We start from the raw sequence: 27,772 nt of genomic DNA on the forward strand, positions 1-27,772 counted from the left end.
GCTCTGGGCTCTTTCCCAGCTGCCCTACCTAGCTTCTGAGCTTCTGCCACTGGAGCCTAGCTCTGTGCTTTTCTTGCCTGGGAAGAACAAAATACAAGTGGGTGCTGGACTTAGGCCTTTGGCTCCAGAGCGCCAGTAGGCCCTGCACACCCAGCAGCCACCAGCAGGAGGGCCCTGTCACTGCCTTTCAATGATTGTCCATTTCCCTGGACCCAGGAGCCTTGGGACACTGGCTCCTGTGCCTGTCTAACCTCCCCAGCTCTGCTCCCACTGGCCAGTGAGAAGGCCTTAAGGATCACCTGAGCCCCAGCTACCCGCCTTTCTCTTCCCTTCCCCAGTCAGGGGAGCTCCACCTCCCCTAACCCAGGGAAACGTCCCTGCTCCCCAAGTGTCCAGAGGAACTTCTGCTGTACTGCCCAGGGCCCAAGCTTTGATGACTCAGGGTGATTCCAGAGTGAGATGAAGCAGGTAATGATTAATCTTACAGCTAATGGGTAATCCTACTCCCCCATCCCACGCGGTCCCCAAGAGAGAGCACGCATCATTAGGTGGCCAGGGGTTAAACACTGCCATTAGGGAGCCCACCACTCAGGCAGGAGCGAGGCCCTGTGGTTGAATCTGAGGCTGGTTGGAGGGGAAGGAGGGCTCTTGCTTCCTCTTCTGGCTTTGCTCTAGGCTTGCTGGCAGCAAGAGGAGTCTGGTAGATACGTGAGATCCATAGTCATAGATGTGGCTCCTCTTGCCATGTTCCAGGGCCTGGATTCTGAGGAGGCAGCCCTTTGGGCCTAACTGCTCATGCAGCAAGTCCCAGTGAAGCATGTCTCTCTCCCAGAACCCCCAGCTTGCCCTTCCCCTTCCCATCAGTCCTGTCCTGCCCCCATCCCTAGGACTCTCCATTTCTTTCCCCCTTTCACTGACAGCTTAGTTGTTTGAGGTGGGAAATAGGCAGTGTGATTTTGTAGCAAATGATTTTCATATCTGTGTGACTGTGGACAAAACATTAGCCTTCTCTGGACTTCAGTTCCCTCTCTTACACAGTGAGGCCAAGAGCCGAGTGAGACTCCCAGTAAAGCACTTGACACTGACAGTCAAGTACTCCATAGACAGCTTGCTCTTTTCTCAGAGAACCAAGTTCAGACTTGGGACTTGGTTCTCCCCAGCAGACAGGACCCTGAGGAGTGAATAATGTCTGCAGGGATGATGACATCTGTGTGCCTCGTCCCAATGCTTAAGGCTTCACACCCACCGCAGATATCCCAGCCTGCTGTGCTCCCGGCTTCTGGGCCATTTCCACGGCCATTAACTTTCTCCAGGCAACTCCCTACCAGAAACATCTCCCCCAGTCAATTTATCTGTAGGGTCTCCCTCAAGACCCTTCATCCAAGGAGCCTTCCCTGACCCCTTCATCTCCTGCTCTGAGCAAATGCAGTCCTCTGTCCACAGCAACCCCTGACTGTGCCAGTGCTGCTTTGTGACAGCCCTTAATATGCCATGATATCACTCCTGATATTTAATAGTCACAAGGCAGGAGTATGGGAGCTCTGCAAGTCCCTACCCCTTCCTCAGTTTTTTTGTTTTGACAGTTGTCAACCGAGGCAATTCCCTCAGAGGGTCTCTATGTCCAGCCACTACTTCCCCTTAGCTACTTCCCCAGGCCCCAGCAGTATATACAACAGGTGCTCACTTGTTAACTAAAGCATGGGCACTTCTGTAAGGGTCCCCTCCTACGACTTCAGCAATGGGTCCATAGCCTGCCTGGCCAGGACGTGCAGGGGCTGCTCACAGCAGCAGTGAAATGGAGGCTCAGAAGTTTCTGCAGAGAGGTTTGGGGCTGGCTTTTCCTTGTGCTTCAACTGGGCTCCTGAGGCCAGCTGAAAGATGGGCATTTGGTTCATTCCTGGGGTCCCCAGTTCTTCCCACACCAAAGAACGCAAGGACAAGATAGTCTGCTTCCCCTACCAAGAGTTCTGATTTTTGAGCAGGTGATCATCGTTGTTGGCACAGTCTGAGTCTCCCTTCCTATTGTCACCTACAGTGCTGGGACCTCTCATTCATACCCTTCCTGTTTTTCCTCCACCCTCCTCTGGGCCCCAGCAGGCTGAGGCAGAGCCACTACCTCAATGGGCTGTGGTTGGGTAGGTTTATGGGAGGTGTCAGCGGAAGCTCCCTCCCATCTGTGGTTTGGCAATGTCCCTCCTGCCAAAGGCCACCCTGCCTGACAGGATGCTCTCCCAAGAAAACTGCTCCTTCAGGCTATAGTCATGTTTTCTTCTCTTACCCCTTCAGGCTGAAGGGTTCTCTTGTTCTACATAAACCTCACCCTCAACTTTGCAAATAGTTCTTATTAACCCTCCTCCAAATCTCCAGATTCCAGTGCTGCCTTTTTCCTGCTAGGAAGCTGAGGCGGCCACTGTACAGTCCCTTTCTGTGGACCTGAGCTCTCCCCTGATGTTCCAGTATTGCCAGTGTCATCCTCACCACAGGTACCTTTGCATACCCCAACATTTAGTGATCACTTACTATGTGCCAGGCTCTGTGCCAAGAGCTCTACCCACACTGTCTCAATCTAATACACTTTCTGGGAGTAATCGCTGTTACTGCCTTTTACAAGTGAGAATACAGATGCTAGGAGGAAGGAGACTTGCCTAGGGTCACCCAGCTTTGAAGCTGCAGGTCTGAGATTGAATCCAGGCTTTCTGACTGAAGTCTGTGAACATGGCCACCAGACCATGCTACCTTTTCCTTTCATGCTGGGAAAAGGAGTTGCATGTCTTTCTCGCCTGAAACTGGGGCAATGGGGCAACACAGGCAAGGTCAAGTCCAGAGACAAAAACACCTATCCTTCTTCCCTGGCTCCTTCCTTTTCTTTTTGGTGCTGGGGATCAAACCCAGAGCTTTGCACAAATGGCCAGGTGCTCCATTCCTGAGCTGTGCTCCCAGCCCACCTGTTTCTGTTTGTTTGTTTGCTTTTGGTATCAGGGATTAAACCCAGGAGCACTTAACCGCTGACACACATCTCCAGCCCTTTTTTTTTTTTTTAATTATTCTAATTAGGTATATATGACAGCAGAATGCATTTTGATTCATTGTACACAATTGCAGCACAACTTTTTATTTCTCTGATTGTACCCGATGTAGCGTCACACCATATGTGCAGTCATACATGTACCTAGCGTAATGATATCCATCTCATTCCACCATCTTTCCTGCCCGCCTACCCACTCCCTTCTCTCCCTCCCCTTTGCCAATCATAGTTTCACCATTTTTCCCATGCTTCCCCTGATTATGGATCAGCATTCACTTATCAGAGAGAACATCAGGCTTTGTTTTTTTGAGATTGACTTACTTCTCTTAGCATGATGTTCTCCAACTCCATCCATTTACCCACAAATGCCATAATTTTATTCTCTTTTAATGCTGAGTAATATCCCATTGTGTATATATACCACAGTTTCTTTATTCATTCATTTATTGAAGGGCATCTAATTTGCTTCTACAGTTTAGTATTGTGAATTGAGCTGCTATAAGCATTAATGTGGCTGTGTTCCCATTACTTTTTTATATTTTGAGACAGGGTCTCTCCAAGTTTCTTAGGGACTTGTTAAGTTGCTGGGGCTGCTTTTGAACTTGCAATCCTCCTGCTTCAGTCTTCTGTGCCACTGGGATTACAGGCACGAGCCTCTGTGCCTTGCTCTACCTGTCCTTTTGAATGAGGCCATACAGAGGGCTCTATAATCATATAGCCCAGATACTGATTGTAGAGAAGAGCATGGAGGCAGGTTTTAGAGCCTCAACTGGGGAGGCCACTGTAAGTAGGGCAGGAGCAGGGTATCCCTCACAAATGGTCATTTGGACCCTGAAGGCTGGTATGTCAGGACACCCCAGCTGTGACTGGAAGCACTCATGGTGGCTCACTCCCAGTTCTAGCCAAGCCCTTGGATGCAGGATGTTGTCTTAGGGCCTGTGGACTGCGTGCACTGTGGTGGGATTCTGGAGGGCCCTGAGAGCTGCTTCCCACCCTTCCCCCAGTTCCTTATGATACAGAAAATTGCTACTGGGCTAAATCCATGTGTGTCCCCGTTTTGTCACAGACCCTATGGTGGTCCTGACCTTGTCTTATGACTCCTGTCCCAGTCCCCTGGACAGGAAAAATCTGGGCAGCAAAAACAGCAGGACACCTTGGAACCCAATCTTCACTGCAGGAAGCTGACACTTGACACTTTGGATCCTCCAGTTCCTCACCTACCAAGTGGATCTGCAGAGTGGATCAAGGACTAGATGAGAGAAGGAAGCCCAGCGCAGAGCAGGCAGCCCCCAGAGCTTTCCCTCACGCTCACAGCAAAATGGAGCGAACATGGAGCCCCCTCAGCTGGGGAGCTTTGGTGACAGGAGACTTGGGGGTGATGTTAAAGGCCCCAGGGTTCTCGTTGTTGGTCAGCACTGTTTCCATCTGCTTATCAGGCACGTTTATTGATCGCCCTGTTGAAGGATTCCTCTCAGTGTTTGGTAACCAGAGCTCTCGTTTGAGGCCACCCAGGCCCCACCATCAATTCATAAATCACTTTGCTGAAGATGCAACGTGACTTTTGGACATTTTTCTTTTAAAAAAATCAATAACTCGTTAACAAGGGGCTGAATAAAGGGGTAAGCGATGAAGCTGCCCACTATTCCCTACCATCAGGATGGGGCAGAAGTGGTACCTGCCAAGGTTGGGGGGCCCACTCAGGGCAGCAAGCCTCAACCAGTCTCCAGGAAATCTGTGTCCCCCTCACCCTGACTCTGCCAAACCACAAATCAGTTCAAGTCTTTCCTCTGCTTCAATTAACAGTTTAGCAGAGCCCTGAGTTCTAGGGAGACCCCTGCAGGCCTCTGGTCTGCTCCCAGGGAACCTCTCTGTCGGCTTGCCCATCCCTGCCTTACACCTTCACTTTAGTCCCATGACACACCTGTGGTCCCCCCAAGAGAAAGGTGGTCTCTCCAGGTTTGGGGACTTCAGATACCTTCATGTACCTACACTGTCCTCCCTCAGCCAGCCTGAATAACTGATGGTTCTTCTTCAAGACACAAAGAGCACAACCTCCAGCAAACCTTCCCTGAAAGCTCCCCCCACTGCCTCCACCCCCACCCCCACCCCAGGACATCAGATCCACAATCCCTGGGCCTCCCCTGGATCATGACCCACTATGGACTTCTCAGACAGGGTCTCTTTCCTTAGGGGACAGAGACCATACCTGGGAGTTGCTGTGTCTCTAGGACTCAGTATGTGGCTTGGCACAGGGCTGGTACCAAGGGGGTACTTACTGAATGAATGGAACATCAAGTTGGCATTTCTCCTCTCTGCTACTCTAGCCAGGGACAGTGATGCCTGCACCCCCATACCTTCCCTTCTCTAGGGTGCAAGCCTTCAGTGCCTCTCCCCCTACAAGGGTGTGAATAGTTGGTGTATGTGAACCTCATGATAGCAGCTAATAATTTAACAATTAGTGAGCCCTTAGTCGGTGCAGATGCTACTCATGTTAGACCTTGAAACTACGACCCAAGATAGTTACTACTATAGTTCCCACTTTAAAGACAAGAAAACTGAGAACCAGGAGCAAAAGAGATCAGCTTTAGAACCAGGCTTGTGTTCCTTATCACAGTGCTGTTCCATAATGAAGTGCTTGTGGGGAGTTTGGGGTTGAATGGCGGACAGCCCTAGCACCCCACCCACGGGACGGGGCCCCAGGGTTGGCTCTGCAGCCAGGAGAACCAGTAGGTCTGGAGGGCTCCAATTACAGGAAACTTCTTATTCAGGCCAACTCGGCCTGGGATCCCTCTCTCAGATTCTCTGCTCAGGTTTGGCCACCCTAGCCTGAACCGCCGTCTCTACCATTGAGCAGAGCCTCTGGCCCTAATCTCATTTGAGGCCATGAAATCGCATTTGCAGCGTATTAATGCAGCGTGGAGCTGGCCTGGCCCTGCCTGTCTCCTGGAAGAGAGAGGAGCCTGGAAAGCAATCTCGCAGGGAGGCATCTCCAGGAACACCCGCAGACAAAAAGCAATTATGCTTTAAAAGGAGGATTAAAATAATGTCTACTCCCTCCCAAACACGTGCCCACCCGAGGGCCTCAGCTTCATTTGGTCCAGTGATGGTTCAGGGCTAGCTTCCTGCTGGGGTGAGGGATGGGGGTCCCCATGACTCGGCCTTCATCTGCTCCAGCAAACCACCTCCTTCAAGTTCCCCAAAGAAGCCATGTTTTCTCAAGCCTGAGTCTTGGCCTGGCTGTCCACCTCCCTAGAGCAGCCTCAATCCTGTGACTCTGACAAGCTGCCATTTACCTGCCCAGCCCCTTTGTTGAGCATTTGCTCTATTATTTAAATACAATTCAACACTCCTATCAGGGGAGGGCTGTTATTACTCCCACTCTAGAGATGAGAAAAGAAGGTGCAGAGAGGGTAAGTTCCAGAGCTAGAAGGCGACAAAACAGAGAAACTAGATTTTTTCACTGCTCTCTTCCCTGCCTTCCTGTCCTGACTCAAATATAGCTGGCCCTCCAAATCTGTGAGTTCCAAATCTGCTGATTTAAGGAACCCTGGATCAAACATATTTGGAAGCCAAGTAAGGCAGCCTGTGCTTGTAATCCCAGTGACTCAGGAGCCTGAGGCAACAGGATTGCAAATATGAGGCCAGTCTTAGCAATTTAACAAGACCCCAAGTAACTTAGTGAGACCCTATCTCAAAATTTTAAAAAGGGCAGGGCTGGGGGGCTAGAGATGTGGCTCAGTAGCAAAGTGCCCCTGGGTTCAATTCCTAGTATATATATATATATATATATATATATATATATATATNTGTGTGTGTGTGTGTGTGTATGTGTATGTATGTATATGTATATATGTATTTGGGAAAAAAATTCTGTCTGAAGCTGGGGGTATAGCTCATTGGTACAGCACATGCTTAGCATGCATGAGGAGGCACTGGGTCTGATTCCCAGTATTTGCAAAAAAATAAAGAAAAAAAAGTCATGCTTATACTGAACATTTTTACAGACATTTTTTTCTTGTCATTATTCCCTAAAGAATACAGTACAACAACTATTTACATAACATTTACATTGTTCCAGGCATTATAAATAACCTAGAGATGATTTAAAGTATTCAGGAGAGTTGAGCTTAGTGGTGTACACCTGTAATCCCAGACAGGGGAAGCTGAGGCAAGGGAATCACAATTCCAAAGTCAGCTTCAGTCACTTCATGAGACCCTGTCTCTAAATAAGTAAATAAATAAATAAAGTGTATGGGAGGATTGTGTAGACTATATGCAAATACTGCACCATTTTACATAAGGGACTTGAGCACTTTGTACATTTTACATAAGGGACTTTGGTATCTGAAACCAATCCCCCAGGGTCTAAGGGGCAACTGTATTAGCCACCCCCTCATCTGTGACTTTAGCCTCCACAGGGTGGGTCCAGCTGGGTCCCTCCTATACCCAAGCAACTGCATGGTCTCACTATAATGCTCTTGTCTTCTTGGGAGCTCTGAGAGGCCAGGTCTGGCACAGATTCAGTGCCCAACAAACATACTCCTGGAAGAATTCCATAATAGCTCCCTGTAGTGGGGTAGGGATGTATGGCCATTTCTGTCTCCAAGGCTAAGCCCAGGGAGCTTTTGAGGCTGTCTGTGTTCTGGAAATTGTTAAGAAGTTGTCCCTGTCCTCCAAGAAGCCCTCCTGGACTGCAGTGAGGCTAGTACATTATCCAAGTCTCACAACCACGTATCAAAGCAGACCCCATTACCCACTTCCTATGGATGAGAATACAGAGGATCAGAGAAGTAAAATGACAAGTGCAGAAAAACCTAGTTCAAGGCAGAGCAGAAGCCTCAATTCAAGCTGGTCTAAAGTTTGGCCACTGTACCTTTGTGGCTGTGACTCACTGTCATGCCTCCAATAGGGGCTAAGAGTTTGTTTCTGGGAGGCATTTATAGAAATCTTCTTTCTAAGTGCCAGCTATAGTGGGTGGGGTGCCTTGGACCCTGAGCCATCGATAGTACCCCAGCCTTGCTCCCAGACCACCCAGTGCAATGAGAACTCATTGTGGGGGTCAGTGGACATGGAGTAACCTATTTTGGCTGGTCTTAGTGTGATTTGGGGGCCAGGAAGAAACCTGCTCCTGTGAACTGCTTCCTCATGCTCCTGTCCAGAAAGAGTCCAGAAAGTGTTCAGTGACTTATTCCAATGGCTTAAGGAACTGCTTGTAAGGTGTGAGTTTCCCTGGGGAGGGATGCAGCAAATCATTCCCTCCTGTGTGCTGGTTACAAGATCAAAAAGACCAAAACATGTGCGGAGACCTGGTTTCCAGCCGGGCCTTCCTGCTGGAATCAAGAAGACGCTTTGGGCAAGTCTTTTACCTCCTCTAGTGGCTCAGTTCCTGTTCCAGCAAATGGCTTCCCTGTCCACCTCCCAGACTGAGGTGGGCTTTGTGGGCATTCAGTGAGTTCTGCCTTTGCCAGCCTGGCTCAGAGAAACCTCCCCAGTCAAGGCGATAACAGAGAACACAGAGCCCTCAGAGATGGCACTTACTGTCCAGTTCCTTGGCATCCCTACTAACTTCCCCCACCCCATGAAAATATGGTCTACTTCCTGCTTTACCCCTACTTGTTTGTCCCCTGCACCCCTCCGTATTCCTGCCTCTACCCACTTGCCCGCATTGTCCTCAGCACTAGAAACCCTCCATCCTGCTGGAATCCTACTGTCCTGAGGGCAGGGCTCAACAGTCTCCCTGACTTGTGTGGGGTGGGCTTTAATATACCATGTCACTTCCTACCCACTTCCTCACCTGAGCCTCACTGCCTCCTTCTCAGGAGGTACTGCTTGGCTCATTCGTTGTAAGGATGCGACCCTGGGAGGTGGGTGACTTGCCGAGTCTCAGTGCTCAGATGCAACTGGGAAATGAGGTTCTAAGCCAAAGCCTCCTGATTCCCAGGCAGGACTGTTTCCCTATAGCATACTGTGTCCTTGATGACCACCCACCTTGTCCCAGTGGGCTTGAAAGTCATTGTTCTCCACCTCCTCCCGTTTCCTCCCCTGTTCAGCCTGGCAGCTCCCCAAGGGCAGGGCATACAGCAACCTAATCTACTGCTTGGGAGAGTGAATAGGTGAATGAATGAAGAAAGGAAAGAGGCAGGGAGGCAGGGAGGTCCCCTTCTGCTAGGGGAGGATGAACCATGGAGGGTATCCCACAGGTATCCTCCCCTATCCCAGGAGGGGGCTGCTCCCTGCTGGCCTCAGCTGCCCCTGACTCTGGGACTCTGCAGAACCAGCTTGGTCTGCTGGGCTGATCTCTAACATGCCAACCTCAGCAGGGCCAGGGTGGCAGACAGGGGCTGTCAGTTTTCCTTCCCTGCTGCCCTCCCCCATCTGCTGTCAGAGTTGTATTAAAGATGGGTTTCTCATGGAGTTTTAATCTCACCTCATACATCACAAATGCCATGTCCCTGACACCTCTTACTCATTTGGAGGACTGCAGTGGGGCGGATTGTGTAGAGATGAAGTGAGGAGGGTCTCCAGGATGCGCAGGTCTGGGCGGGGGAGGATATGTACTGCCCATGTGTGTTCTTCAGTGTGTTGGTGGGAATCTATCTTTGTGAAGAGGAGGGTCTCTGCATGTCTAGGATGTGGCGGGTCTGTGTGTGCTCACATACATGTGTTGCATGTCTAAGCACCTGTGAGGGTGGCTGTGTTCCAGGATTAGGGACATAGCCATCTTCTAGGGATGTAAGAACCAGAAAAGGTCACCATAACTGGGTCCTCCTGCACTTCATTCCTCTTCCTTCACTGTGAAGGTGACTTCTGGAGATAAGATGCCCCCCCTCTACACTTCTGTCCCCTGGACCTTGCTCATTGGGGTTTGGCTCACTGGGAGGATAGAGGCAGGAGTCACTTCCTCTGCATCTCTCCCCACACCACCACACCAAGCACACATTCTCTCCATCTCTCTCTCTCTCTCTCTCTCTCTCTCTCTCTCTCTCTCTCTCTCTCAAACACACACACACACACACACACACACACACACACACAGAGTCCTCCAGGTGGAGCCAGTGTCAGCACGCCCCCCCCCTGGGGTGGGGGAAGAGGGAAGGAAAGCTGGGGGAGGGGGAGCAGGGCCATCTGGTGTGTTCCTTACAACAATCTGCTAAAGGAGCCACTTCCCAGACTAGCACCCAGGCTGGCCTTCTCTACTCTGAGCCTGGTATCTGGCCTAGAGATAGCGCATCTCACAAATTTGTGACGCCCTTCCCCACCTGGGCAAGAAGGAGCAAACCTATTTTCTAGATGCAGAAACTGAGGAGGCTCAAACCCATCTGCCTTGCCCAGCACACCTCCCAACTTCCTCATTACTAGAGTGGCAAAGGCAAAAATTCATTAAATACTTCCTGCAGGGCAGGGCTAACTCTAACTCATTAAATCTTCCCAGTCATAGAGGACAATAGGAATTGCTGTCACCCATTGTACAGATGTGGAAGTGAGGGAGTTGCTACTTGCATATGGTAAAACACCTACTAAATAAACTGGCTTGAGCAACAGTATAAATAAGAGACTTCTTTAAGTCCCATCTAGGATACACACCCAGGACTCCTGGGGTCTCTGGAGGACTCCCTTGGCAGAAAAGTGTTTAGTGCACCCAGAGGAGGAAGAGGAGCCAGCAGGAGGCCAGCAGGGTAATGTGGAGCATTTGGCCCCTGGCCTCTCCCCCTGAGGTTGGGGTGACTGGAAGTGCCCACGCTCCCCAGGGCTAGTATTGGCCTGCTCTGCTCCTTCTGCCAGCCTCAGTCAACCTTCCACCACAGTGACAGGTCTGCACCCCTCCCTGCGTGGGTGACAGTACTCTCTGAGAACGCCTTGACAGTGTCTTTGTTCCTCTGAAATAAAAGAAAATCGAGCTACAAAGGGAAACCTCAGGTAGCTTTTAACGGGCTCAGCTGCCTGGGGCAGAGTGTGTTCAAGCTGGAGGCAGTTGTCGCGGGAGCAGAAGGGGGAGCCGCCTGCAGCCCCCAGCCACCCCCTTCTCAGGGGGGAGCCCCCACAATCACGTTCACTCAAGGAAAAGGCTCTTTCAAAGAGTGGCAAAGGAGAAAATCAATGAAAATTGATAGAGAAATGTAAAGCAGCTGTCTGCTGTGTGTATGTGTGTGTGTGTGCATGTGCCCGCGAGTGCAACATGCGCGTGCACACGCATGTGCCTGCTTGTGAGGGCACAGCCTGAGCAGAACATGCACCCTGGACCCTGGATGAATGCTGACCTGCTTAGGGCTCAAGACCAAGGAAGATGGGGGCTGGGAGTTGATGCCTGGCACATGCCAGTGGAGGGGTCCTGGTGGCTGGGGGGAGGGGAGGCAGCCGAGTCTCTAACTCGAGTTAAGAGAGAGATTAATATATTCAATCTGCTCCAGGGTAATTGAGGGAACAATTGGAGTGTTTTTCTAAAGCCTATAAAACTGCCTCATTTGCAAGGAGGGGCCGCGGGGCTGCAGGTCCTCATATTTAATGGAGGCAGGAAGAGCAGAGGAGGGGAGGCTTTGGGGTCCCAGCATGAGGGACTGGGGGGGTGGGCATCAGCCTGAGAGGGGACTGGCAGTCCTGGTCCAAGCGGCTTTCACCTTCTTCAGTTCCTGCCACTTTGTTGGTTAGCCACTTTGTTGGGAGCCTGTTTCCCGACCTGTGAAATGGGCCTGGAGCAGCTGAAGGGAGGCTGCTCAAGACCCAGGAAGCCAGCCCACAAAAGGGCTGGCACCGGGGTGAAGGGGCACGGACAAAGAGGTGCCCGTCTCCCCAAGCCAGGCCAGTCCCCTGAGATTCAACGGGCAGTAAAGAGTAAAGTTAATGAAATCCGCATTGTGCGCCCCTCCCGGCTTGAACCATTTTAGTCTCCAGGGCAATAGAAATAGCTTAGGCAATAGCGAGCAATAAAAGACATAATGAATTTAAAAGCAGAGCAGAGACTGGAGAGTGAGGACTCTGCAGTGCTCTGGCCGGGAGGCGGGAGGGTGCCTGGGGTGGGGAAAGTGCAGGCCTGGAGCTCCCGCCAGAATCTGGACAGGGACCGACAGGCAGGATGGGGGATGGGGACAGGGAGGAACAAAGGGAGGACATCCGACACCGACACCGAGGTGTAGGGACCGAGGGCAGAGGGGACTCTAGGCAAGCCACTAACAGCTCCGTGGCTGTTCTCCGTTCCCCTCCATTTCTCCTTAATGAAAGTGCCCCAGCCTGTGGACGCCAAATCCACAATCAGAATTCACAGGCTTAGAGCCAGGTGCTTGGCATTTGGTGATTGCTTTATTAGCTTTTTCTTTCATTTTTCCCCTCTGGGGGCGGGGGAAAGGTGTTTTAAATGGAAAGAGTAAAAAGAAAGCAAGAAAAAAAAAAAAACCCTTGAAAGTGCCATTTAAAACGCTCTTGGAAAACCCAATTGCTTCCATGAAACAAAACTGCAATTGTTTGAAAGAGGTAACTGCTGGGGGAGGGAGCCCACCACGCCCTCGCTCTCCTCCTCCCTCTGAGCCTGGAATCTAGAGCTCCCAGCCATGTGGGAGGAAGCTTGGGGCCTCCAAGGTTCAACACTGATTGAGCCGCTAGGAAGGCTCCCAGAGCTAAGAACAGGGAATTTTTAAATTCATGTTTTCAGATATTTTATCCCTGGGAATTTCCAGTCCAAAGTTTCCCTCTTAAACAGCTCTGCCCCAGGGAAGTAGTCCTTGAAACTTCAGAGATCTTAGGAGACGGGAGTGAGGTTTCTGGAGGGTCAGCCTAATGGTTCCAAGCTCAAAGCTGCTGTGGCCTCCCCAGGTCCTCCCACAGAGGTCATTTGCCCTCCCAGGAGTTCAGCAGAGTCACCTCTGATGGCCCCTTGATCAAGCCTCCCCTGCATCTTCCTGCTGTTTCCTGAGGCTGGAGCACCCACTCTGCCCAGTGCAGGCCACCTTATGGTCTGATAACTCCCCCTTACCATTGGACAAGGAGGGGCAGGGTATGGGGTGGCCAGATAGTCTCAAAGCTGCCAAGAGATGACAGTGGGCAGTGTCAGGGAGTGGGCTGTGTGGAGGGTTGGGGTGGAGGCTCCACCCACTCAGGAAGCACTATGTGCCTATGGCTGGCAGGGAACCTGGAGTGGTTGCCCTTCCATGCTGAGAACCCTTGGTAGCCCCTGCTAGCAAACACCCAGTGCCCTCTGGTGGGTCAGGGGTCCTAGGAGTGATCTTCATCCTAGCATATGATTGTTTCACACTGAAAATATTTAAGGGGATAGTCCTTCTTAGCCCTACATTCCTGTGGTTATTTAGGGCCCAGTAACCTGTTGGGGCTGAAAAACAAAGTGATTCTGCTTCAGTCAGTCCTTGAAGTAGGCCCTGGTCACCTACTGAACCCTGCCTCTGTTCCCTACTTATCCTTGAGCATCCTAATCATGGCTTTCCCAATCGCCTGCACTTCATGCCTCCCTCTACCCCCACTCCACTGCCCAGCACCATGACCATCATCAGTTCTGGCTGAAAAAATGGCAAACACTATGCAAATTAGAGAACAACTTGTGAGCCTACAATACAGTCCTAAATCAAATAAATAGAGTCAACTGTTGAGATGCCTAGTGCAGACAGGACTGAGAGTAGCCTGAAAGGGATGAAACCAATTCTGGGAAAGCTTCCTGGAGGAGGTGGCCTTGAATTTAGATTTTGTATCTGGAGCCCAGAAATCCATTCCTAGACTTGACCTGAACATTGCTGAGTTTGGGCTACATCCCAAGAATGCAATCTTCTCCTGTCATCTCTAGCCTTTCTGCTTCAGGCCTTTCCTCCTGTTGTCCCTGCCCTCCCAATTCCGGCTCCATTTCTCTTCAACTGAGAACCAAAGAGAGCTGAGCGAAATCTTCCCCTCCTGGGCTTCCTTGTCCTTATTCACAAATTGGGGAATGCAGGGAAGAGTGTGAGGTTTTGTGGGCCCCTGTGGTTCCAGGTCACATCCACTTCCCTAGGGAGGTGGCACAGGTCCAAAGGACAACATGGGTCCCACTGAGCCTGGTCTTGATGCCGCCTTTCCAACTGTGTCTGAGCCTTCAAGAGGCATCGCCAGAAAGATGCCTGTCTTCCTCCCTCTCAAGGGCTGGGCTGGACCGAGTTTGCCTGACTAAAAGCACAGCCCTCTATTCTCAAAGGACCCTCCATTGTCTGTTCCCGTGGGCTTCTGTGCTGTTGTTAGGCCTGTGATTGCTGACCCCCTGGAGGGGGCGATTTCCCTCTCCCTCGAAAACCATTTTCTTGTCTTGGTAGAAGCAGACATCTGACACTTTAAGAGGGAGTGTGGCGCAGAGATGATGGCTTTAAATAACAGAAATTAGAGCTGCTGAGTCTGTCACAGCCATCGGACCAGCCCCTTCCCCCAGCAGCCCCACCCTCCCTCACCGTGCATTTCAAACAGCAGCCTGGCCTGTGGCTCCGGGCTGGGTGTGACCAAGCCATGCTGGGACCTGGTGAGCAGGGATCAGCCTGTCCCAGAGCTCAGAGTCTCCTAAAAGCCTAGTCCTGTGATAGAACATAGGACCGAAGGGCCAGGGCCCAGGCTGTGAAGTCAGGGAGTTTACAATCTGAGGGAACAGAAAGTTCCCTAGGAATCCAGGTGACACCCATCTCATTTTACAAGCTCAGCACACAGCACAGAGCTGGGGGTACAGCGAGGAGTCAAAAGTGTGAATGAAGGGACAGAGCCAGAGTGGGCCGTGTTAACAGCCTGGAGCCCTGGACAAGAGAGGTTGGTCCCTGGGTCCCTGGTTTGCACTTCCTGCTCACTCTCCCAAAGCCACAGTCTCCTCTTGTCTTTCTATACACACCCTCCAGTGGCTTCCCATTGCTTTCCAAATTGACAAATTCCACCTCTGCTCTTCTGCCACTACCCTCCATTTGCTCCAGTTTATCCCATCCACCAGCCCTCTTCCAGCCAGACTCGGTCCATTACCCAGGCTCTGCTCAGCACCATACCAGGGCAGTGGGGGAGAGAGGTGATGCAGGAGAGCCCCCACACCTTACGGACCCACCTAGCTTTGGGTTCAATATATCACTGTGTACTAAGGTCTCAGGAATGTTGTTGGCATTAAATGGAATCAAGTAACCTTGAGCCTTGGTACCTCGCCCTGTGAAATGGGCTACCATTTACTCTACTGGTTTCTCAGTGCTGGCTGTGAGGCCTTCCAGACATGCTGCCTGTCTGTGGAAGTGGGAAACCCTCCTGTGCTCAGTTAAGGACTAGATACCCTTGCCTGGGCCTGAGGCTGCCAGGGTCCTGGTTCAGGGCTGAGCCCCTCCTGGTCACAGTGGGAGCTGGAGGAACTTGAAGGTGGGCCCACAGAGGAGATTAAAGTGAATGTTCCCTGGGGAGGTCTCAGGGAACACTAACACACTAGGCAAAAGAATCCCCACCCTGCTGTGTCCCTGCTTTGTGTGGCCTTGGTTCCATCTATTTTTTTTTTTTTTTTGGTCTGTCCCTTTAAGCTGAGACTCCTGGTCCATCCTCAGACTGCTGATTACCAGAACTGAAGGAGGCAGCCTTGGGAGGCTTTGCTGCTCTGCCCAATGATCTGGGACCCAGAAAGCACCCACCTGCAGCCTGGGAAGTCCGGGCTCTGGATTTGGTGCCATGGGTTCTGGTTGTCTGTGTGCCGGAGGACAGTTGGAAGCAGGAGGCTGAGGGGCCCGGTGCACATGGAAGGCCACGCTGTAGGCCAGTCCCCCACAGTGGCGGACAGTGGGGTCCTCACTGGCCCGGAGCAGAGGCAGGTTGCCACGGTAGCGGTACAGGTCCTCGTGCTCCCTCGCCTCCAGGTTCATGCGGGGTTGGTCTGGCCGTGGGTAGATGGGGAAGATGGCCTGGCCCACCCGCTGGACTGCCTGTCCTGAGGCCCCCTCCAGCCGCAGCGCCTCCACACGCAGCCGCGCATCATGGTGCCCATCATTCTTGCAGAACCCTGGGTGGGAAATATGGGATTTGACTGTGGTCTCTAGGGTCTCTCTCTACAGTGGGTGAGGAGGACAAGCAGGGACCCAGGGCAGCCTGGGCTGGCTAGCTGTTGAGTCAAAGCCCATCAGGCTTGGTGAAGTTTTCCCTGGGGGGTGAGCCCCCTCTCAGGTCCCTACCTGTAGCTCCTCCCTTTACCCATGCTGGGTACCTGGCCCCTAGAGGGAGGAAGGGAGGGCTCTTCGCCTATGGGGCCATCGTGGGCCCTGAAACCACCTTGCCCCAAGGAAGAGTTCAACCTGTCCCCAATTCTGGTCACCTAAAGTCTGGGACTTGGTTTTCTCCTTCCCTCAAGTCCCTCTTCTACTGAGAAGCTGTCCTGGGTGGCCTCACAACCTAGGCATGGATCTTTTTCTCCCTTTTGCTTTTTTAGTCATTCTCTAAGATTCCTGCCTCTCTTTACCTGGTCTGGAAGCTTCTAGAAGGCAAGATCTGGGTCTCCTTATCCCTGTTCATCCGCCATACCCACAGCTAAGTGATGCTCAGAGGTTCTAGGGTTACTCGCTGTAATGTTCACTACCCAAGACCGGATCCAAACCTACCTTGGGCTAGTGCTTTTAAATTCACACCTGCCCCTCCTTTTCCTCCTCACCTTACCCTATAGGAATAATACCAGCATCCTGAGTCATACTGAAGGAGACAGGGCCTCATAGAGGGCCAGTATCCCCAAGGCCACATGGGCCAAGATTTGTAGTTTAGTCTGAGGATCTGCACACCCCTCCCAGCACTCCTGAGCTTTCCTAGGGTCCCTGGAAGGGGCTGGGGGAGAAGCCCAGGGACCTCCTCTGCCTCCCACTCCCCCTCCCACTCCCACATTGTACCTTTGGGCAAAGTAAAGATAAATTTGTTCCTGGGGAGGGTGAGGCTTTGGCCAGGATCCTGCTGCTCAATGACATCAGTGACAGCAGAGCAGGCTTGGAGGGGGTCCCCATCATTCACCTGCAACTGTACCCCATCTCCAGAGCCTGCCAGCAGTGGGTTCTCAGCTGACAGCCGCAGGGCATATCTGCCTTTCTCGTTAAATCCCACACTCAAGACCTCGAACTCCAGGTCCAGTGTCTTTTCTTCAGCCTTCAGCCTCTGGCTTGTCAAGGATGCAGGGAGCCAGGGTTCAGGCCCACTAAAAGCCATGGTCACATTCAGGGCCTGACCCCAGGCTAAGCACTGCACTCCTGCCCATAGTCCCAGCCTGTGTCCAGTCTGAAAGCCTACAGGCTGGGTGTTCAGGGACACACCCACTTCTCTCCGTTTGTTTGAGAAACCAGGTAACAAGCCAGGAAGATGGGGCCTGACCTGGGGAACCAAGGCAGCCATTAATCTCTTTTAGCATTTGTTCCTTCGACAAATATTTATTGAGCATATACTCTGTGTGAGGCACTATTTTAAGCATTTGAAGTATAGCAGTGAACCAAACATTCCTGCCCTCCTGAAGCTTGTCTTCTAGTGAAACAGGAAAGGGAAGAAGACAAAAATGAATATGATATATAGAAAATAAGTAAATTATAATGTAAGCTAGAAGACAATAAGTTCTATGGAAAAAAAAAATAGAGCAGGGCCAGAGTTGAGAGGTACATGAATATATGGTATTCAGAATTTTCCATTTCTGGAAGAGCCTGTCTGTTCGCCCCCAAAGATTCTTAACTCAGTTGTGAACAGTGCGATAAGGGAAGGGGGATGTTGTCTATTCCCTGGGATTACGCCCTTAGCACCTGATTCTGAAATCAGTTCACCCACTTAATCAAAACACACAATATGGGGCACAGTTTCACTTTACAAAGAGCTCTGAGCCTCTCACACTGAAGAGTAGTCAAGCTGAAATCCATCGTTCCTGATCCTGGGTCTTGCTAATACCCAATGGAAGTCAGAAGATTCTGGAGACCTCTCAGTAAGAACCACACCTACACCTACTATTACCACCACCACCATCACCACCTCCACCAACCACATCATGAACACCACCACTATCTCCATTACCACCACCACCATCTCCATCACCACCACCACCACCATCACTACCACCACCACCACCACTATCACCACCATCACCACCGTCAATATCATTATCATTAATGATGTTTTTCATTGAGCAGCTACTAGATATTAGGCACTCTGCATAGCTCTCTGAGATAGATACAGTTATTTGTTGTTTTGTTCTACATTTTTTTTCAATTGTAGATGGACACAATTCCTTTATTTATTTATTTATTTATTTATATTTATATGGTGCTGAGGATCAAACCCAGAGCCTCACACATGTTAGGCAAGCATTCCACCACTACAACCCCAGATCCTATTTCCTGTTTTACAGATGAAGAATTTGAGGCTGAGACAACGTTAAGAAATTCATCTCAGGGCTGGGATTGTGGCTCAGTGGAGAGTGCTCACCTAGCATGTGTGAGGCACTGGGTTCAATTCTCAGCACCACATAAAAATAAAAAAGTTTAAAAAAAATTTTTTTAGTTGTAGATAGACACAATATATTTGTTTGTTTGTTTGTTTACTTTTGTGGTGCTGGGGATTGAACCCAGGGCCTTGTGCATGTGAGGCAAGCACTCTGCCACCTGAGCTATCTCCCCAGCCAAATATCTTTATTTTTATTTATTTATTTTTATGTGGTGCTGAGGATCGAACTCAGGGCCTCATATATGCGAGGTGAACACTCTACCACTGAGTTACAACCCCGGCCCAAATAAAGTTATTTTTTTAAAAAAGAAATTCATCTCAGATCACGTGGTCGATAAGCAAGAGTAGAGGGGATGTGGCTCAGTGCTTAAGCACCCGTGGGTTCAATCTCTGGTACCGAAAAAAAAAAAAAAAAAATTACCATCTTAACCATTTTTAAAATATTCAGAGTTCTAAGTACATTTTGCCTTGTTGTGCCAAGCACCTCCAGAACTCTTTTCATCTTGTAAAACAGAAAGTCTATGCCCCTTCTTATGCCCTAGCCCCTGGCCACCATCCTTCCACTTTCTGTGCTATGAATGACTGCTCCAGGTACTTATATAGGTGGAACCATATGGTATGTGTCCTTTTGTGACTGGCTTATTTCATGCCCTGGAGAAGTGACTTTTGCTCTTGCTCACCTCCTTCCCTTGCTGCTGTGGTTTCCCCTGCCCAAACTGTCAGCTCTATTTGGAGCAACTTCCTCCTCCTTGCAGACTGGTAAAACTTCTACCTACCACCCGGGTGAGCAACTTGACCCTCTTCCTTTCCTGTCTTGCATGTTGACCTGTTCACCCTCAACTGAACATCTCTTCAGGAATCACATACATGTGCCCAGGACAGGTCTGGGCAACAGATGGGTGGCTGGGAATGGTTAAAGCATTATGGAATGAATGAATGAATGAATGAATGAATGAATGAAAAAACCCAACTCAGCTTCTGGTTTTGGTTGTTTTATTTGGATTTTATACATGAGAAGCAAAAAACATTTGGGCTTTTGAGTCAAACTTGGCTTCAGATAGAGGCATCTTGAGGCCTCCGTAGGCAAGCTGGTACTCAGAAAGGAGGGAAGCAGAGAGGGGGGTAAACAGAGGAGGCCGGGGATTCTGGTGCTAAGGTTTCTCTAGACCTGGCCTTAGTTCTGCAGAGAAAGTCTGGAAAGCTCAGTGAATTTTAGCATGGCAGGGCTGGACGACTCTCCCATTTTACAGCTGAAGAAACTGAGCCCAGCAGCGCAGAGCCCGTCCCTAGTCCTAGTCCCTAACCCCAGAATTCTTCCTACTCCTAGATATCTCCTTGGTTTTGCCTCTGGCAGTTTTCCAAAGGTTTAAACTCCAGGCAAGGCTGCTCTGGGTGGCAAGGCCTGGCTGCTCCCGACCCCAAAGAGTTGGGAGGGAGTGGGGTGGGTGGGGGAGCAGCCCTGGAAGGCTGACTTCCAAGCCACCTTCTGCAGCCCCAGCATGAGTGATTTAATGGGGCCTTGGACTCTTCTTTTTTCCCCTAAAGAATGGCCACTTAGAAGCCGCTGGCTTTGTCTAGAAGAGCCTGGGCCTGTAATTAGCCCACCCCAGAGTCCTTCTTCCTGTTTCCCACAATGGCTCCTTTCAGCCTACCCCTCCCCCAACACCCCCCAGGGTCCTTAGGGCTCTTGGACACCCATCCTCAAGCATCCACCTCCAGCTCCGTCCTTGCCCGCCCACCCTGCCTCTGCTCAGAGCTGAGTCTTCCCGGTAAAGCAGGGACATCTGTGAGTCCTCTGGATCCTACCAGGACTTGGGGCTGCGACCATCATCCCCTGCCACAGAAGAAGAGAGTCTTGAGAGAACAGGTGGGTGGTGATGGGTGGACTCAGGTCTTCAGGTCCATGGGCTGAGGTGGTCACCGCTGCTCCACACAGTGGAACGCGGGCCTGCAGCCCCCGGGCTGCTCCTGCAGCTCCCCCGCCTTGCAGGTCCTGTCCCACTCCCTTCAGATCCAAGCACCCAAGCTTGTGGGGGTGACAGAATCACAGACTCAGGCTGGCATAGTGGAGCATGGCAGCCTTCTCTCTCTACTGAACAGATGGGGAAACTGAGATCCAGAGCAGGGAACGACTGTGGTTGTCGTTTAGATTGTAAATGGTAAAGACAAAATTAGAAGCCTTGTCTCCTCCCTCCACAGAGGGCCTATAAACTGTCCCCCATAAATGGCATTTGTGGTCCTGTCCCTATGCCTCAGGCCCACTCAGGCTGCACACCCTGCCCCTCCCTCCTGGTGTTCTACGCCAGGCTCTGTGGAGCAGCCCAGGCCTCCCCAAAGCCCTCTTCCCTGGCTTTAGCTGAGCAGAAACTGGAGGAGGGGAGCAAGGGCCCCCTGGGTGACCCCTGGGCTTGCCCCGACACCTCCCACCCTTGGCCAGCCTTGCCTCAGAGCACCTGAAGTTCCAGGGGTGGCAGGAGGTGGGGGTGGCCTCATTGGCAGCTCCAGCAGGACTGGCCTTTGCCTCTGCTTGCCCAGCTGTCCGCCTCCTACAGCAGGCTCCCAGGACTCACCCCCAGACGGTGGTGTTCCACTGGCCTGGGTCCTGCAGCCTCTGGGGGCTGGAGACAGACACCAGTCCTCCCTCGTGATCACCATAGTGCCCGGGACAGACAAAGCAGGTAAGAGGTAGATAGAGCAGGACTCAGCAGGGTCAGCCCTGGTCAGGCAAAAGCTCAGACTTAGGCAGGGCGGAAGCTCGCTTAGGAAAGGCACTGCCTGAAACCTTTTAGAGGAAAGAGACAAACTTTATAGCCTCAGGGGTGGGGGTGGGGGGGCTAGGGAGAGAGAGACATAGTTAGGAAAGAATGAGGCAAAGAGAGAAGGAGTGACAGAAAGATAGTAGACAGACTGAGTTAGAGAGGGTGAGACAGAGTGACAATAATAGGGATGTAAAGTAAGATTGATGGACAGGGACAGATAGGCAGACAGAAGGACAATGAGACAAAAAGAAGCCAAATAGGAAAGATAGACATAGAGACCCACAGTGAGTGCCCTGGGTGAGGTTCTGCTGACAGGTGCACCAGGCCTTGCATTTAGATTAACCAACTGAGGCGGGGGGCTTCCAGAGAGCAGAACATAGTCCAAATTCTAGGAAGCGAGGTTTCTGGGGAAAGAGTAGCGAGGGGTGAAGGGAGTGGGGTAGGGGTGGTGTAGGGGTGACAATTTCTGGAAAAACTTCTAGCTCAGTTGCTGACCTGGCACATCATGTGATCTCTCTGGGCTTAAGTTTCCTTTGGCTGTGATGGAATATTGTGTGCAGTAGGAGACTCTGAGGTCTCCTGCGGCCTTATGATGTGACCTTAGCTCAGGCTCTGTCTTTGCAGCTAACTTACTGTCCATCCTACTGAACTTAGGACCTTTGCATCATAGTCCAATATGGCTTCTCGAGATCTAGCCATCGCAACAACATTTCAGCCAGCCTGAAGGAGGAAGGGGTAAAGAAAGCACCTCTCTTTTAAAGAACACATCCCAAGAATTAAGCTCAAAACTTTTTCTTTCCTCCCTTCCTTCCTTCCTTCCTTCTTTCTTTCTTTCTTTTTTTTTTTTTTATACCAGGGATTAAACCCAGGGGCACTTAACCACTGAGCCATAACCCCAGTCCTTTTTTTTTTTTTCTTAATTTTGAGACAGGGTCTCACTAGGTTGCTTGGAGTCTCACTAAATTGCTACGGCTGGCTTTGAACCTATGATCCTCCTGCCTCAGCCTCCCAAGCTGCTAGGATTACAGGCATGACACCATGCCTGGTTAAAACTTCTTTTCCCATCCCATTGGCCAGTGCTTAGTCTGTATCTTAGGGTGGAATCTAACTTTGAGGGAGGCTAGGGATGGAATCCATTTACACAGCTCAGTGATGCTTTCACAGATCTGTCCTCACATCAACCTTCAACAGAGACTTACAGTTTCCTTTTACTTATTTAAAAAAAAAATTACACGTGCAATGCATGTTCTAAAATACACATTCCAAACAAGTGAAACTCCCCTTCTCTCTGTCAAACTCACCCCTCCCTCAAGTGTGACCACTGCCAACAGTTTGCTGCATGTCTGCCAGATTCACTTTTTATATCTACACACAGACACACACACACTCACACACACATGCACACGCAAATGTCTACCCAGTGGAAACATAAAATGGGATTGCGACTCATGTATTGTTCAACAACTAGCTTTCTTAGTTACTGTTACTTGGCAGTATATCTTGGAAGTTCCACCATCAGGAAATACCTTGTTCTTTTTAAATAGTGAAATAGTACTCCATGCTGGCTGGTGGTGCAGGCCTGTAATCCTAGCAGTTTAGGAGGCCAAAGCAGAAGGATCAAAAGTTCAAAACCAGCCTTACACTGGGCGCAGTGGCTCATGCCTGTAACCCCAGCAACTCAGGAAGCTAAGATAGGAGGATCGTAGGTTCAAAGCCAGCCTCAGCAATTTAGTGAGATTCTGTCTCAAAATTAAAAAAAAAAAATGGACTGAGGATGTGGCTCAGTGGTTAAGTGCCCCTGAGTTTAATCCTGGTATCAAAACAAAAACAACAAACAACTTTAGCAATTTAGCAAGACTGTCTCAAAATTTAAAAAAGAGTCGGGGGGTGGGGGTGGGGCTGGGGTTGTGGCTCAATGGTAGAGCGCTTCCCTTGCATGTGTGAGGCACTGGGTTCAATTCTCAGCACTGCATATAAATAAATGATTAAAATAAAGGTCCACATTAACAACTAAAAAAAATATTAAAAAGAAAGAAAGAAAGAAAGAGCTGGGAATGTGGCTCAATGGTTAAGCACCTCTGCATCAATCCCTGGTACCAATAAACAAACAACAACAAAAACCCAAAGAAATAGTTCTTCACTATATAGCTTTATCTAAGCTGATGGATGGGGCCTGGGAGCATGTATGTTTGCCTAGCATGCTCAAACACCAAACAAACAAAACAAAACAATGACAACAAAAAAACTTTAAAAGCTTTATTGATTAATAATATGGGTTTATTGTCATTTTTTTTCCCTATTACATTTAGCCTTGAGCATCTTGATTGCCTATCTATGTAAGCTGTTCTTGGGAATGGATTCCTAAAAGTGAGCCAGAGGTTACTTCTCTCTTTGTGTGGGTCTTTTCTTTCTTTCTTCTTCAGTTCTTTATTTTTGGGGGGAGAGGGGTGTTACTAGGCATGAAACCCAGGAGTGCTTTACCACTGAGCTACATACATCTCCAGTCCTTTTTAAAAAAATTTAAATTTTGAGACAGGGTCTCGCTAAGTTGCTGAGGCTGGCCTCAAACTTGATATCCTTCTGCTGCAGCCTCCAAGGGCTGCTGGAATTACAAGTGTGCACTATCATGCCTGGCTCTCTGCGTGGGTCTTATCCTTTCTTCCTATGGCAATTCAGCATGAGGAAGATGGAGGGCAGGCCAGAGCTGGCTCACCACTTCTCTAACTTAGCTTGGGCTGCAGGGAGGGTGCTTTTCCTCCCTGCCTCTCTCTCCTGCTGCCAGCTGCCCATCCTGGCACCATTCTTGCCCCTGTGCCCTCACATCCTGGGTCTTCACCAGCATTGGAAGCCAGGCTCACATCCCAAGGCCTGAGCCTCTGGACTGCCCAACACTTTTATTGACTGCATTGCCTTTATCCTCAAAGAGGAAGAGATCCCCTCCCCAGTTCCCTTCTCTTGAGAATTTAGAACCCCCTTCTTGTCCTGGCCTTTATCCATCCCTCCTCTCCCGCCTGCCACAGCACAGGTTTTGATACCCTTTGAGCTCCTGTTTTCCTTTTCCAGTCTTGTTTGCCATCCCTGCCGGGCACCCTCTCTAGGAGGAAGAGGGAGAAGCATTGTGAATCCTGCTCACGTGCTGAGGGGTCAGGCTTGGCTGTCCCCGCAACTTTGGAGTTTGCAGAAATGTGCTGGGGATGATGAGCAGGACTCCAGAGCTGGAGCCTCTCTATGAGGATTGGAGGAGAGAACTCTCTGAGGGGCCTTTTTGGCTTCCCCCTGGGATGGATCAGACCTGAATTCCAACCCCAAGCCACCTAAAAGTGTGATGCCACCACCCCCAGCCCCCCTCCCAACTCTGGTCAGGGCCCTTGGCCCAGCTGGGGAGCAGCAGGATGCTGATCGGTTATTAAAAGCTGAGTTGGTGGCTGGGCTCAGTGCAATTCATCAGGTGATGGCCCCCTGGGAGTGATGGATGGTGACAAATGAGGGGAGGCAGGGGGTTCCTGAGCCCATCCACCACAGCTGGGGAAACTCAGCCTTCAAAGCTCTGTGCAGGCTTCTCCACTGAGGTGACTCTGAGGGCCAAAGAGATCAAGTTTCGGGCAAATGGTTGAGGGGCGGAGAGGCTCCACTGCAGGAGACAAGCTGCCCTGTGTGCTGTGTGGGGCCCCTTCGCAGCCAGAGAAGGGGGTGGGGTGGGCTTCTGTGATCCTGGAATGGCAGGCTGGAGGTCTGGGGGGCAGGAGGAGGGGCAGGGCCAATGTTGGGAAGGAGGGGGCTGCCTTCCGGGTGGGGGAGGAGGAGATCAAGCATCTTTTAAAGCAGGTGCTGGGGACCCTGCTCAGGGCCAACTGCTGAGCCCACACAACCAGCCATCCTCTCAGGGTCCCAGAGGGTCTCAGAGGAGGTACCTGAGGGAGCACCCTGGAGTCTCCCCAGAGTGATCAGCAAAAGAAGAAGAGAAACGGAAGGGAGAGGTCAAGACACAACTGGAAGAGGTGGGGCTGGAGCAGGCCTGGAAGGCCAGGTAGGATGGGGACAGGTGGGGGAGCAGGGAGAAGGGGTGGCATTGGGATGGAGCATGAACTGAGGCTTGAAGGCTGGAGGGGCAGGATCAGGAGGGCTGGCATTCTAAGGGCTCAGGGGATGGCTGTCCTCAGGCACCACTAGGGAATCAGTAGGGGCTCCATAGGGCAGGGGGATAGCACAAGTCACATCTGAGTAGAGCCTGACTGCTTGTGGGCAGGAGGTTTATGGAGAGCCCCGCCCTGAGGGCAGTGTCCAACATGAAGCCTGCTCCTCAAGGCCAGACCATGGTGGTCCCCCCCTAGGGAAGGTATGCTGGAAAGGAGAATCTGGGCCTCTTACAGCTGGGAAATCTTCAGGGCCTTTGGCCTGTCTACCTCTGAAGGCAGAAAACCCTCTGTAGCTCCTGGGTGTTGCCAGCCGATTTGTTGTTGTTATTGTTGTTTTGAGACAGGGTCTTGCTATGTTGTCCAGGCTTGAACTCCTGGGCTTAGGTGATGCTCCTGCCTCAGCTGGGCCTATAGGCAAACACCACCTGCACCCAGCTCAGCCTTTTCTCCATTGCTTCTGTGATTGCTTCAGGTCATAGGACCTGAAGGGAGGCTCACTACTCTGTGAGGGTAAGAAAACGACGTTTGAACTGAGCTGAAACCTGCCTCCCTGCATTCCCTCCTCCAAGTTAGTTCTAGCCCAGCCCTCTGGGAGGGGAAGAATGTGCTGCTCCCCAGAACAGCAGCTGCCTCTTCCCCGTGCTCACCAGGTCCACACTCCCACCACAGCAGCCTGGCCTAAGTCCCTCATGTTAGGGTGATGCGACTGGTGAGGGCAACAGGAGTCCCAGGAAGGGCTTATGTACCACATGATGCTCTGCCTCTCTTGCATGGCAGAGGAGAGGGAGGAGGTCCAGAGCCACTCACACTCTTCTCCCTCCCTCCCTCCCTGTCTCTCTCTCTCTTTCTCTCTCTCTCTCTCTCACACACACACACACACGCACACACACGTGTGCGTGTGTGTGTGTATGTGTGTGTGAAATGATCCCAGGTGCTCTACCACTGAGCTACACCACCAATCATTTTATTTATCTATCTATCTATCTATCTATTTATTTATTTATTTAGAGACAGGATCTTGCTAAGTGGCTGAGGCTGGCCTCAAACTTGCAGTCTTCCTGCCTCAGCCATCTGAGTCTCTGGGATCACAGGCACCCAGCACTCTTCCTCTCTTGAGCTTGACAGTCAATAACACTGCTTTCCAGCCCACTGCTGGAAATCCCAAGCTAGCTAAGTCCCTATGTGTGCTGGATACCTTTCTGTGTGTGTGTGTGCGCGCGCACGCGCACACACGCGCATGCACATAGGAGTGTGCCGTGGTCCATATGAGCCGACTCTGAGGTCCCTGAGTTCCTGAGCTTGACTCAGCCTTGAGTGTTCACCCATGGGCCCTCAGGGCACCAGGCTGCCCAGACGGGCCCAGGCCATGCCCCCCTATTAGGTTGAAGCACCCTTTGGGCCCTCTCTGCTGTGCTGTGGGATTGGGATGTTGCTGGGGCTTGGGTGTCATAGGACTTTAGGGTATGCTGTTGGACTCAGAGCCAAGGGATAGGGGGAGGTCTCTTGTTTCCTGCAGCTGCTTACTGTGGTTTGGGCCATTTCACATCAACCTGCACTTGCTTTGCCAGTGTCTGAAGGTCCTTGGAGTGTGCTTGAGTTCCTAAGGTATTCTGTTGTGTTTAGGGACTTCTGAGAGCTCTTGGGTGCAATATTAAGGTTCTGGGGTTCTGGTGACATTATTGAAATTCAGGGAATGTTGATGAGATTCTGGAGGTGTCCTGGAGACCTGGGGCTCTTGGGGGGGGGTGTTTCTGAGGTTGTGGGGATGCTACTGGCCTTCTCTATTCCTTCCACACAACTCTTAGCTCCTTCTAATCTTAGCATTTTGCCCTTTGAAGATTTTGATAACCACAGCCAGCTGAAGGCAGGCACGCAGGCCTCTGTTCCTTGACACAAACATTCCTCAGGTTTAATCAACTTGAACAAAAACATGGAGAGGAAGGAAGCCTGGTCCCAAGGCCTTCACAGGCCAACTCCAGCCCAAAGGGCAGGGCAGCTCTGTGCCAGGCCAAGGTGGCAGATGACCTTCATGGGCTCATAGTCCAGAAGTTTGGACTTCCTCCCACAGTGGGCAGGGCTTAACCACCCCCATCCAAGTCCACCCTGAGTCCTGCTGGCCCCAGCTGCTCCTGGGACATTGACATCAGCTCCATCTGAGTATGCCCACAGGGGCCCATTGCTGGTCTCAGCAGGAGGCCAGCCCTCTCCTTGCCTCTGAAGGGCTCTCTCCAGGCCTCTCCTCTGCCTCTTCTGGCTCTCCTAAGACAGACTTCATTCTTGCTACCATTTCTGGCCCTCTCTGGCCTCAGGGTTTTGCTCCACGCCCTTCCTCCAGGAAGCCCCCAAGATCATGTAGGCTGTCACCTTCCTCCCTCTTCCTCCCTCTCTGGGCCTCTACAGTTCTGTCTCCGAGTTCCTCTGCTCTGCAGCCT

General features: G+C 51.1%; 2 protein-coding genes across 2 annotated transcripts in view; one reads left to right on the forward strand and one right to left on the reverse strand.

Moving 5' to 3' along the window:
- The window catches only part of Ccdc33 (coiled-coil domain containing 33), a 105,328-nt gene extending 88,103 nt beyond the window's left edge, over positions 1–17,225 (reverse strand). The window contains exons 1-2 of the mRNA XM_048793014.1: positions 16,864–17,225; positions 15,628–15,992 (exon numbers count right to left, since the gene is read on the reverse strand). Of these exons, the coding sequence (XP_048648971.1) occupies positions 15,628–15,992; positions 16,864–17,173 (675 nt within the window). The 5' untranslated portion in view covers positions 17,174–17,225. The remainder of the gene's footprint in view (positions 1–15,627; positions 15,993–16,863) is intronic.
- A 1,794-nt stretch (positions 17,226–19,019) lies between these two features.
- The window catches only part of Stra6 (signaling receptor and transporter of retinol STRA6), a 35,318-nt gene continuing 26,565 nt past the window's right edge, over positions 19,020–27,772 (forward strand). The window contains exons 1-2 of the mRNA XM_048793206.1: positions 19,020–19,036; positions 20,911–21,123. Coding sequence (XP_048649163.1) covers positions 19,020–19,036; positions 20,911–21,123 — 230 coding nt within the window. The remainder of the gene's footprint in view (positions 19,037–20,910; positions 21,124–27,772) is intronic.

This window comes from Marmota marmota, unplaced genomic scaffold (assembly GCF_001458135.2).
Source record: "Marmota marmota marmota unplaced genomic scaffold, marMar, whole genome shotgun sequence".
NCBI classification, from domain to species: Eukaryota; Metazoa; Chordata; class Mammalia; order Rodentia; family Sciuridae; genus Marmota; species Marmota marmota.